This window comes from Rana temporaria, chromosome 9 (assembly GCF_905171775.1).
Source record: "Rana temporaria chromosome 9, aRanTem1.1, whole genome shotgun sequence".
In the NCBI taxonomy this organism is placed as follows: Eukaryota; Metazoa; Chordata; class Amphibia; order Anura; family Ranidae; genus Rana; species Rana temporaria.
This window is the reverse complement of record NC_053497.1, coordinates 117,548,406-117,561,570: the sequence shown is the minus strand read 5'-3', so window position 1 is coordinate 117,561,570 and position 13,165 is coordinate 117,548,406. Positions and strand designations below refer to the sequence as shown.

General features: G+C 42.8%; 1 protein-coding gene across 1 annotated transcript in view; it reads right to left on the bottom strand.

Moving 5' to 3' along the window:
- PTPN18 (protein tyrosine phosphatase non-receptor type 18) overlaps positions 1 to 12,808 on the bottom strand; it is an 83,595-nt gene extending 70,787 nt beyond the window's left edge. Inside the window, exons 1-4 of the mRNA XM_040325257.1 lie at positions 12,755 to 12,808; positions 11,993 to 12,197; positions 11,544 to 11,620; positions 1,369 to 1,464 (exon numbers count right to left, since the gene is read on the bottom strand). Of these exons, the coding sequence (XP_040181191.1) occupies positions 1,369 to 1,464; positions 11,544 to 11,620; positions 11,993 to 12,197; positions 12,755 to 12,808 (432 nt within the window). The remainder of the gene's footprint in view (positions 1 to 1,368; positions 1,465 to 11,543; positions 11,621 to 11,992; positions 12,198 to 12,754) is intronic.
- Positions 12,809 to 13,165: the final 357 nt, after the last annotated feature.

Here is a 13,165-nt window from a genome sequence, read left to right as displayed (position 1 = left end):
ACTGGCTGGGATAACCCATATACCCATAATCTGACCTTGCATTGCCCTTCTCATATCTAATGCCACCAGGAACCTGCCCACCTAGTGACAAGAGACATAAATGCAGAAATTACAGACTAAGAGTGAAATCATTTAAGAGCAATTCTGTCTAAACTCCAGGGCGCTACATTTCAGTGAACGTTTTTGTGTCCAGTGTCCAGCTTGAAAGGAGAAGCATGGCCAAACCTTTTTTTTTGGATATACAGTACTTCCCCTATGGATAACAGGAATGCAAATTGTATTGCATTCCTGCTACCCATTTTCAGCCGATAGCGGGTTAAAGCCTCTGAGTATAAAGGGGCTTTTTTGTGATAAAACCCATGTTTCCACTACCCTGATCCAACATCAGAGTGCCTTGAAATTCCAGCGCTAGTTTTGATTTCCTGAAAGTCTAAACCTACACAGAGCTCAGCAAGCTCCTTCCAATCCCCATGTAACAGCCCTCAAATTGGAGAAGTTTAATACCGTGTTTCCCCGAAAATAAGACGTACTCCGAAAATAAGCCGTAGCGGGATTTAGACGCAAGATCGAAATATAAGACATCCCCCCGAAAATAAGACGTAGCGATGGCGTGTCGAATCCCCGAAAATAAGACGTAGTGATAGCGTGTCTTATGCATACCGGCGCGGGCGGGAAAACAAGACGTGATAGGCGTACTGTACTGGTTCGGAGCTCAGGAGCTGTAAAGAAGTCGTGCAGCCCTTCTTATCTGCTCCACGGTATCTCTAAGTGACCGGAGAGGTGTCGGCAGCCCCATAAGTACGGTAAGGTCGGCTCCCCCTGTCAGGTGAAAGTGAAAGTAAAAAGTCTCCTCAGTGAAGTGAGGAGAAGGACGCTCTGTACTCAGGGGAAGAAGTAAAGCTTCTCCCCAGCACTGACCAGCAACAGTTCCTCACATCACACAAACACCAGGGGATAGTTGAATAAATGTTGATTGTTGTACCATACTGTTGTACCATACTTGCCGGTAAAAAAATAAGACATCCCCCGAAAATAAGCCATAGTGTGATTTCTGGAGGAAAAATAAATATAAGACGGTGTCTTATTTTCGGGGAAACACGGTATGTTCCACCATACCCAAAAGCACAGGGTAGTTCAAGAGAGTAAAGGACAGTGGGCACTGCTTCCTGTAAAGTGAATTGGTTATTTGGTCATTGAGTGGCATTCACATTAAGAAGCAAATGATGCTTAGCCTTGCTTAGCCTAGACATGTGATAAGGGTTTTTAGTATTTTTTTTACTGTGCCTGGTAAAGGTTTTGTACAATCATTAGGTGCACATTTTTTAACTTTGCAAACAGGAATCTATTAGTTTACGATTAAAACCTTACCTTAACCTGGTATTGCCAAATCATTCTCCAAAAGTCCCCTACCGTGTGGCTTAGCGGCCCCTGAGTGGCGATATATCGGGGCTGATTGTCTACACCCTGTAAAAAAAAAAAAACTATATTAAAGTGGACCTTTATATAACTTCAGTCTACATTAATACATTCCTGACCTGTCACAATATTTACCAATGTTAATTAACCACTTACAGAAGATTTTCCCCCTTAAAGCGGGGGTTCACCCTATAAACCAAAAAAAATTTTTTTTTTTCTTCTAGCATAAAATGAGGCATTGTAGCACGAGCTACAGTATTCCTGTCTTGATTTTTTTATCCCCGTACTCACAGTGCAATCCTACATTGAAGATTCCGTCTCCCCACAGGGAATGGGCGTTCCTATCCAGACAGAGGATGATTGACGGCCGGCTCTGGCACGTCACGCTTCTCCGGAAATAGCCGAAATAGGCTTGGCTCTTCACGGCGCCTGCGCATAGTCTGTGCGCAGGCACCGTTTAGCGCCGTGAAGAGCCGAGACCTACTCCGGCTGTCTTCGGGGAGCGTGACGTGCCAGAGCCGGCTGTCAATCATCCTCCGTCTGGATAGGAACGCCCATTCCCCGCGGGGAGACGGAATCTTCAATGTTGGATTGCACTGTGAGTACGGGGATAAAAAAATCAAGACAGGCATACTGTAGCTCGCGCTACTATGCCTCATTTTATGCTAAAATGCTGCTATGGAGGGTGAACCACCGCTTTAATGACCAGGTCATTTTTTGCTATACGGCACTGCGTCAATTTAACTGACAATTGCGTGGTCGTGCAACGCTGTACCACAACAAAATTTAAGCCCTTTTTCCCCGACAAATAGAGCTTTCTTTTGGTGGTATTTGATTACCTTTGCGGTTTAAATTTTTTGCTCTATAAACAAAATTTTTTACTTTTTGCTATAATAAATATCCTGGCCCCCCCCCCAAAAAAATGTAAAAAACAAATGTATTCATCAGTTTAGGCCAATATGTATTCTTCTACATATTTTTGGTTAAAAAGAATCGCAATAAGGGTATATTGATTGATTCGCGCAAAAGTTATAGCGTCTACAAAATAGGGGATATATTTATGGCATTTTTATTTTTTATTTTTATTTTTTTAGTAGCATTGGCGGTGATCTGCAATTTTTAGCGGGACTGTGAAACAGCACTGGTGAATGGAGGGAACCACAACTGCGGTAGCAAGGATTTCAATGTTCTTCTTTATGTGAGAATTCAGCATTAGACCCCAGGCGTCACTCCTCACAAACAGGAGTTTGGGGGTTCTCTACATCATCTCTCTCTCACATAAAGAAAGGCGTTGAGCTACTGAGCCTGGACGCATTACAACATGTGACCAGAGCTTAGCGTTTAAAATTATAGCAAACAGTTTAAAGTTTCCAATGCACCTCTATATGCAAGTGATTATCAGTAAGGGACCCCAGGCGACACTCCACGCAAACAGGAGTTTGGGGGTTCTCTACATCATATCACATAAACATATAGTAATGCATTAGGCCACTAAGGGAGTTGGTATGGGAATACCATCAACCCTTAGCATAGAAAAGTTCAAGTGAACATGTTCAGCAACTAGGCCATGGCCCATAAGCAAATTACACTTGTGTCAAGCACATAGTAAATTGGAGTTTAAGGAACAACTAATAGTCACACATGAGAGGCAATTATAGCTCAGGTACTTTGAGAGTACTCGTAATAAATATGAGTTGTAGAGACAACTAATAGCTGTATATGAGAGGCAAATATAGCTCAGGTACTTTGAGAGTACATGTAGTAAATGGGTGTTGTAGAGACAACTAATAGTTGCAAATGAGAGGCGAATATAGCTCAGGTAATTTGAGTGTAGACATCCCTTTAAGATATTCTTTAGCAAACAATCATAGGCAGTACAGTCTATCCATAGTGGTATGTTAATAGCCACAAGTGATAATAAATAACAGCAATTGTTTTAGATGGAGAGTATGCAGCAGATCTTTCTATGACACTATAAGTAACACAATGGCTACTTATCCGTTTGCAGGCTTCAGTGTAGTAAATAGGGATTCCTTAGTGTAGGGTGTTCAGCAAGGAAGGCCTCAAAGGTTGTCCCCAGCAATGGCAGTCTGTTGCAGTAAAGGCAATAGCGTTAATGCTTAAGTTGCAGGCTGGTCCGTTGTTGCAACATGGGGAGCGATGGTACCATAATGTGTAGCATGGCCGAGCTACGGCTGACAATAGAACAGTGTGCAGACAGCACACTGCTCTGTTTAAAGGATAGACCCAGCTGTAGTGTATGAGCACTAATTCAAAGAGAAGCGCCGTTTGCTACGGCGCACTTCCGCGTTCCACGGTGGAACGCACACGGCGCCAGGCGATGACGTCATTGCGCGGGCGCCGTAATGCGTTCCAGCGTGGAACGCATTAAAGGGAACGGTTGTAAGGAGCGCCTGTTACAGTACCCCCCTCTTAAGGGATACCCTCCTGGGGATCTTAGTAGGTAAAGGCTTATGAGGATATGTAGAATGAAATTGACTACATAAATCAGGTGCATGCACTTCCTCTGAGTCTTCCCAAGAATATTCTTGTATACCATAATCCTTCCACCTAATTAAGTATTGTAGACGTCCTCTTCTTTTTATAGAGTCTAGAATACATTCAACCTCATAATGTTCTTCACCCTGAACTAGGATAGGAGGTGCAGGAGGAGGAATCCTTTCAGGAAATTGGTTAGGACGTTATGGTTTGAGAAGAGACACATGAAATGAGGGATGAATCGTGAGTTTCCGGAGGGAGAGAAAGTTGCATGGTGTTTTGATTAATAGCTTTAGAAATTGAGAATGGACCAAGAAATTGTTTGGCGAGTTTCCTCACTGGTAAATGCAAACGTAGTTTTTTTGTAGCGAGCCATACTTGATCGCCAATTTTGTAAGATGTCTAAGATCATAATAGACTTTTTGATGATCTTGTGCACGTTTGAGATTTTGTTTCAAAACTTGTAATACTGATGAAAGGGTAGACCGATAATCATTCGTTGAAGGTACATTTGTAAGTATTGAAGACTCTGGAAGCATATTGGGATGAAACCCATAGTTTGCAAAAAGGGGGAATAACGAGTAGAAGAGCTAGTTGAACTATTGTAAGAGAATTCAGCGAGAGGGAGAAGGGTAGACCAGTTATCTTGAAGATGGGTACAATAACATCTGAGATATTGTTCAAGACACTGGTTTACTCTTCCTGTCTGTCCATTTGTTTGAGGATGATATCCACTGGAATATCTATGGTCTATTTGGAGAATATGACACAAGGCTTTCCAGAATTTCGATACAAACTGAGACCCTCTGTCAGAAACTAGACGTGAAGGAACACCATGTAATTTAATAACATGATCCAGTAAAGTTTGCGCTGTTTCTTTGGAGGAAGGCAGTTTCTTAAGAGGGACAAAATGAGCTATTTTGGTAAGCAACTGTTACCATGATGGTATTATATCCATTAGAAAGAGGCAATTCCACAATAAAATCCAAAGATAATGCTTCCCAGGGTTTTGTAGGAATAGGAAGAGACATCAACAATCCATAAGGTGGTTTTCTTTCATGTTTGGATCTTATACAGACCTCACAGGTTTCACCAATAAGGAGAATTTTTTTTATGAACTTCCTGTAGAAGTTGGCAAAGCCCAAAAAGCTCTGTACAGCCTTTCTACAAGTAGGTGTAGGCCAATTCAAAATGCAAGTCACTTTGGACTGATCCATCTGTATTCCTTTTGGCGAAATTACAAAGCCAAGGAAGGAGATAGTAGTTTGTTCAAAGACACATTTCTCAAGTTTGGTGTATAAGGCATGAGCTCTAAGGCCTCGTACACACGATAGGTTAAACAGAGGACAACGGTCTGATGGACCATTTTCATCTGTGAAAACCCGATCGTGTGTGGGCCCCATAGGTTATTTAACCATTAAAAAAAGCCAACTTGCTTTAAATTTAATCGATGGATTACTAACCGATAGGTCAAAACCGATCGTTAGTAGGTATGACTATTGGTTAAAAATCCACGCATGCTCAGAATCAAGTCGACGCATGCTTGGAAGCATTGAACTTCATTTTTTTCAGCACATCATTGTGTTTTACATCACCGTGTTCTGACACGATTGGTTATTTAACCGATGGTGTGTGGGCGCGACGGACCATCAGTCAGCTTCATCGGTTAACCGATGATAACGGTCCTTCAGACCGTTCTCATCGGATGGACTGATCGTGTGTACGAGGCTTAAGTCTTGCAAGTACCCATCTGACATGTTTTCGATGTTGCATCAAGTAATCTGAGTAAATGAGTATATCATCCAGGTATACAACTATGCATATGTCGAGAAGGTCTCTGAAAATATCATTCACAAAGCTTTGGAAAGTTGCTGGAGCATTACACAATCCAAAAGGCATGACAGTATATTCGAAGAGTCCATAACGTGTGCCATGGAAGGTGGTCCATTAATCACCTGATTTAATACGAATCAAGTTATAAGCTCCTCTAAGATCGAGTTTAGTGAATACGGTAGAAGCCTGTAGTCTTTCAATCAATTCAGGAATAAGTGGAAGAGGATAGCGATTTTTCACTGTGACTTTATTCAAGGCTCGATAGTCTATGATAGGCCTGAGGCTACCATCTTTGTTTGTAACAAAAAACATACCAGCACTGGCAGGAGAAGTAGAAGGTTTGATGAAACCCTTTTTTAGATTATCCTGTAGATATTTCTTTAAGTGTTGAAGTTCAGGTTGAGAAAGAGAATAGATCCTACCCGTAGGTATAGCGGTACCTGGCAGTAATTCAATGGGACAGTCATATATCCTATGAGGAGGCAATGTCTCTGCATTCTTCTCACTGAATATATCAGAAAATTCAAGGTACTGGGATGGTATCTCTTGAGGGGCAAGATATAACAGTGGAGCAACTTAATAACAAGTCTTTTTACAATATGGTGAATGCAGAAGTACAGTTGCTTGATCCCAGAAAAAAGTAGGCATATGCAGTTTAAGCCACGGTAAACCCAAAACAACAGGGAATAGTGGAGATGGAATAACATCATAGGTCAGAAATTCACTATGATTATCTCCACAAATAGTCAATAAAGGTTGAGTTTGGTACAATATAGGTCCAGATGCAGAAGTTGTTCCATCAATAAAGCTCACAGAAAGAGGGGACGACTTCTTCAAGTGTGGAATTTTTTGTGAAAAAACAAGGCCTGAATCAATGAAGTTATCACATGCGCCTGTATCCAACATATCCTTGACAGTAATTCTAACTTGATCGCAGTTCGTCCTTTTGATTTTTTACAAGAGGACAAGAAGAGATGGCATGTTCTGATGAGGCACAATAAAGGCAAAGATTCAATAAGCGGCGACAAAGTCTTTCAGATCAGGTAAGTGGGGCACGTGTAGTTCCAATGTCCATTTTTTCATCAAAGGAAATCAAACTTTTTTAGGTATAGGGGCAGAAGTAATTGGACTTGATTGACGTTCAGCTCATCTCTTTCTTAACCTACGATCTATAGTGATCGAATATTGTATGATGTCATTAAGAGTAAGATGGAGATCTGATCAAGCCAACTCATCCTTGAGTGGTTCAGAAAGGCCGAGGCGAAATTGGTTACGCAGTGTGACATCATTCCACTCAGTTTCAATAGCCCACCTCTGGAATTCCGCAATGAAATCCTCAACTGGTCGTCTACCTTGTTTAAGATTCCTAATCGCATTTTCAGCAGTAAGTTTCTTATGGAAGTCATCATATAGCAAAGACATATAGCCAGATTCACGTAGACTTACGACGGCGTATCAGTAGATACGCTGTCGTAAGTCCGAATGCGAGCCGTCGTATCTTTAGGCGTATTCTGGAAACCAGATACGCCTAAATTTGGCCAAGATACAACCGACGTAAGTCTCCTACGCCGTCGTATCTTGGCTGTATATTTACGCTGGCCGCTAGGGGCGTGTACGTGGATTTACGTGTCGAATATGTAAATGAGCAAGATACGCCGATTCACGAACGTACGTACGCCCGTCGCAGTAAGATACGCCGTTTACATAAGGCGTTTTTCCGGCGTAAAGATAAACCACCAAAAAGATGGCACAGCCGTCGTATTTTACGTCGTTTGCGTAAGCGTACGTGAATGGGGCTGGGCATAGGTGACATCAAACCAAAAGGAACTATAGAACAGTGAAGAGATAGAAAGGAAATCCTCCACCTTCCAAACAAACTGCCTCTTACCGAAAGGGAAGATCCCAACCAGAGATCTTCTGTTGGCGTGTGGCTTTCTACCCAGCCTAGGGGTCTATGCAGCAAGATATCCAGTATCCGATAGATCTCCCACCGCTCACAGATGATCAATAGTGATTATAACCAAGGTGAGGAAGGAAAGAAGATTTAGCAGGTTGCGTTCTGTCTGGTTCTCTCTCCATAGACACCCCTGAAGTGCATTCACCACCTCAAAAAAGGTTTTCCTTGTAAAGAAAACGACTCCTTGAATGTACAGCTCTCTGTTTACAATGACGGGGGATGGATGAATGTCTCCCACATGCCAAATCGAGTCTCCTCCTGGTGTCCAGTTATAAAGGCCAAGTCTCCAGAGTGTTCCTCGGTAGTTAGTGGGATAAATGAGAGAAACTTCTCATGGTGAAGTACGGTTTTAAAATTTTAATAAAGAGTAAAAAATCTGCTTACAAGCTGTAAAATGAATATGTACGATTCTCACAATACTTCGGAAGTATTCCTATGGAGAGAGAACCCGACAGAACGCAACCTGCTAAATCTCCTTTTCTTCCTCACCTTGGTTATAATCACTATTGATCATCTGTGAGCGGTGGAAGCTAAGGGGAAAATAATACTGGGAGTATGCTATAGGCCCCCTAACCTGAGGGAGGAGGAGTAAACAGATATCATATCACAATTTGGAATAGCAGCAAGGATGGGAAGTGTTATCATAATGGGGGATTTTAATTATCCACACACATTCATCTAAGGCTCGCCATTTCTTAAATGTCGTGCAGGACAATTTTATGAGTCAGATGGTAGACGCACCAACTAGAAATAAAGTGTTACTGGATCTACTGATTACCTACAATACAGACCTGATCATGGATGTGGAAATATGGGGCAATTTAGGTAACAGCAATCACAGGTCAATATAAACCATTCAGTATAAATCACACAAATAGACAATGAATTTCAAAAGAACCAACTTTCCTAAACTACGAACCTTGCTAGAAGGCATAAATTGGGATAAAATCTTAGGAACAAAGAACACAGAGGAGAGATGGGTTTGCTTTATAAGCATATTAAATAAGGGCATTAGCCAATGCATCCCATTGGGTAATAAATTTAAAAGAGCGAGCAAAAGTCATGGATGGCTTAACTCCAATGTAAAAATGCTTATAAAAGCAATGGAGAAGGCCTTCAAAAAATACTAGGTTGAGGGATCATCATCAGCATTCAGACTTTATAAAGAATGCAACAAGAATGCATGGTGCAATTAAGGCGGCTAATGCCGCATACACACGATCAATCCATCCGATGAGAACGGACCGATGGACCGTTTTCATCAGTTAACCGTTGAAGCTGACTGATGGTCCGTCGCGCATACACACCATCGGTTAAAAAAACGATCGTGTCAGAACGCGGTGCCGTAAAACACACGACATGCTGAAAAAAACGAAGTTCAATGCTTCCAAGCATGCGTCGACTTGATTCTGAATTTAAAAAAATATTATTGTCACTGCTGATTTATCGAGCATGTAGTTTGTCAATCAGCACTTAGCTACACCTAGTCCTTTCCACTGCTTTCTGGACTGACAGCACCACCTCTGTTGCTTGCTAGGACCATCCCTCTGTGAGCTGCAGTGTCTGTGTGTGGGAGCTGGTGAGACACAAATGATGGAGGCTTTGGCTCAGTCAGGAAAGGTAAAGGAATTTTTGTATACAGTGGAACCTCGGATTACGAGCATAATCAATTCCAGAAGAATGCTTGTAATCCAAAGTACTCGCATATCAAAACGAGTTTTCCCATTGAAGTCAATGGAAACTAAAATAGTTTGTTCCGCATTGACTTCAATGGCATGCAATACCGCATGTGGCGGGTGGGGGGGCGCCGGAGAGCCTCGGAAACGGCTGGAAAGACCCAAGGACACCTCAGCTGACCTCGGCAAACCCCATGTCTTTCCGAGCATTTCCGAACGATGCCGATTGGCTGTCATCGGCACCGTTGGGCTCCACTCGGCTCCGGCACCCCCCACCTCAGGCCAAACGCAGTACTGCACACTGCTTTGGCCTGAATCATGCTCATTTTGGGAGACAACACTCGCAAACCGAGTTACGATTTTTAAAAATACAGTGCTCATATTGCGAAACGCACGTTAACTTTGTTACTCGCAATCCGAGGTTCCACTGTACTCTTATGAGGTTTGTGCATCCTATAGCAACTGGATTTGGTACTTGTTTAGACTGTCATTCAAAAACCTTTATGCCGCATACACACGATCATTTTTCGGCATTAAAAAAACTTTGTTTTTAAAAAATTTAATTCAAAATGATCGTGTGTGGGCTTCACATCATTTTTCGGGTTCTTTAAAAAAAAAAAAAAAAAAAATTCGAACATGCTGCATTTTTTAACGTTGTTTTAAACAATGTCGTTTTTCGGGTTGTAAAAAATTATCCTGTATGGGCTAAAATGGTGTAAAAACCCACGCATGCTCAGAAGCAAGTTATGAGACAGGAGCCCTCGTTCTGGTAAAACTACCGTTCATAATGGAGTAAGCACATTCATCACGCTGTAACAGACAGAAAAGCGCAAATCGTCTTTTACTAACAAGGAATCAGCTAAAGCATCCCAAAGGCGAATGTAACTTCCCCTTTATAGTGCCGTCATACGTGTTGTACGTCACCGCGCTTTGCTAGATAATTTTTTAAAAACGATGGTGTGTGGGCAACGTCGTTTTAATGATGAAGTTGGGAAAACATTGTTTTTTTCTACATGCTGAAAAACAACGTTTTTTTTCATGCTGAAAAATGATCGTGTGTACACGGCATCAGTTTTGTACTTTAACATCACTTCTCTAACCCTCAGTAGCCATTATCATTTTGCCATCCCCTATAACTTCAATGGGCCGGATTCAAAGAGAATTGCGCATTATTTACGGAGGCGCAGGGCAACGTTTTTGCCCTGCGCCCCCGCAAATTTGCTCCGCTGCCCTTGATTCACGGAGCAGAAGCTCCGTGAATTGCGCGGGCGCGCCGGCAAAATGCCCGGCGCAGGAGCACGCAATTTAAATGATCCCATAGGGGATCATTTAAATTAGGCGCGTTCCCGCGCCGATCGTAGCGCGCATGCTCTGTCGGGAAACTTTCCCGACGTGCATTGCGGCAAATGACGTCGCAAGGACGTCATTTGCTTCAAAGTGAACGTGAATGGCGTCCAGCGCCATTCACGATTCACTTACGCAAAGTACGTAAAATTCAAATTTCGTGACGCGGGAACGACGGGTATACGTAATATGGGCTGCCCCTGCTAATAGCAGGGGCAGCCTTGCGCGAAAACCGCCGTACGTAAACAACGTAAATTGCGTACGCAGGGCTCGCGCAACGTTGTGAATCGGTGTTAGTATGCAATTTGCATACTATACACTGAGCACAACGTGAACGCCACCTAGCGGCCAATGCAAGAATGCAGCCTAAGATATGCGGGCATTAGAGCCTTATGCCGCGCAGATCTTAGGCTGCAGTCGGCGAAACGAGGTTCCTGAATCAGGAGCACTCGTTACGCCGGGGCAAGTAAGCAATTGCGCTGTGTAACCTATGGTTACACAGGCGCAATTGCTTCTTGAATCTACCCCACTGTATTTAGCCAACATGGTCACATTTTTTACCAAATCACCCAATTTCCCCCCAAATTTGGGCTAGACACAAACTCCGTATTTCATTAATCCCTAATGAATCTGAAAAAAGATCTTTGATGCTATGTCTACTTTAATGTGAATCAGGTCCTGTGGAAAGAGAGGACATATAACAGAAAGTTACTTGAGTATTAGAATAGGGCTGGGAGTAGCGCTTGCAATAAGCAGATGACCAAACAAAATATTTTAAAATGTACAGCTTTGTTTTATCAACAGTAGCTAGTCATCACCTGTATAAAGCTTGCATTAATGTAGTCGGAGCCAACTTCTTCTGCAAGAAATGTGATCGGAACCCGTGTTTGATCATCTGAAACAACATAAAGAAGATTGGTAATGGAGCAGTTTGAGGCCTCGTACACACGACCGAGGAACCCGGCGGGCGAAACACATCGTTTTCCTCGTCGAGTTCTTGTTAGGCTTGTCGAGGAACTTGACGAACCAATTTTCTCCATTCCCGTCGAGGAAAAAGAGAACATGCTCTATTTTTGGCTCGTCGAGTTCCTCGACAGTTTCCTCGCTGAAAAATGTACACACGACCGGTTTCCTCTGCAAAAAAAATCTCCCACCAAGTTTCTTGATGGATTCTGCAGAGGAAACCGGTCGTGTGTACGAGGCCTGAGAGTTAGGTGATTTTTCCCCCCCCCTGAAAACTGCACAATAAAACCCGCCCTATACTCACATGGTAGAATGTCTTTGTATCGATTCTTCTTCAGGTTCTCAGTGCTACCCCCTGCCTCCGTAAAATAATTGTTGTCCTGCTTGAAAGCAGCGGATCGATTCCTAATTTCCTGCAAAACCAAGAATATAATAAATAAGAACCTCTCATTTGTAAGACTCTGTCTGCTGCAGGTCCTGGCATTTGAATTGGGCAATTGGTTGCCTCCCTATCTCAATACCGCTGTCAAGCATGAAACATTCCAGAAAACTGAGCCGCACTATAACTGTCCTGCGACTGGTGTGTAATGCATGTGGTGGTGTGCGCTTTTCAGAGTTAAAACACCTAACCTAACCACTTTTGAGAGGGATGACAAGGGCAGCTACAAGTGTGATTGAGCACTAAGTGTGCCGTTTAGACATCTTTGTATCATCAGGCAGTTCATTTCCGCTGCCCTGAAATTCGACTTGGCTCTACTATGCTCTCTGTAAGGGTGCCTTACAGCCTGACAGTACAATCTTTGTAGAGTCTTCATTACAAATACACAACTTATGTAACATGACAACATAACAAATCTGTCCAATCAATTATTATCCAACCAGGCAGATCCTTGCACTACATTGTTGATGGTAGCTCTAGTGATGATGTACTGTACAATCAGATTGTAATGGGTGGTGAGCTTAAAGTGGGAGTAAAGCCTGAAAGTTTTTTATCTTCATGTATTGTATGCATGAAGGTGAAAAACCTTTAGTATGCAGCTGCCCCCCCAGCCCCCCTAATACTTACCCGAGCCCAATCCAGTGATGTACACAAGAGCGGCTGCTCTCTTGACCTCCTCATTAGCTGAGAGACAGCAAATGGACACACAAAACAGGGCGCGGGAGCGAGCATGCACAAATGCCCGCCATAGCAAGCGACTTGCTATGGGGACTCTCAGCAAGGAACAGGAGGCCAGAGCGCCAGCAGGGGGACCCTAGAAGAGGAGGATCAGGCTGCACTGTGCAAAACCACTTCACAGAAATGGTAAGTATAACATGTTTGTTATTTAAAAAAATAAATTAAGGCTTTAGTATTACTTGAAGGACTGTTTGACTGAGTGATCTGACCTTCTTGGAGGAAGTCACTACCCAAATCTATTTCTTCTGTGTCATGAATATGCATCAAGTCTGTCTGCTTACCTGATCTCCATGTCTTCAT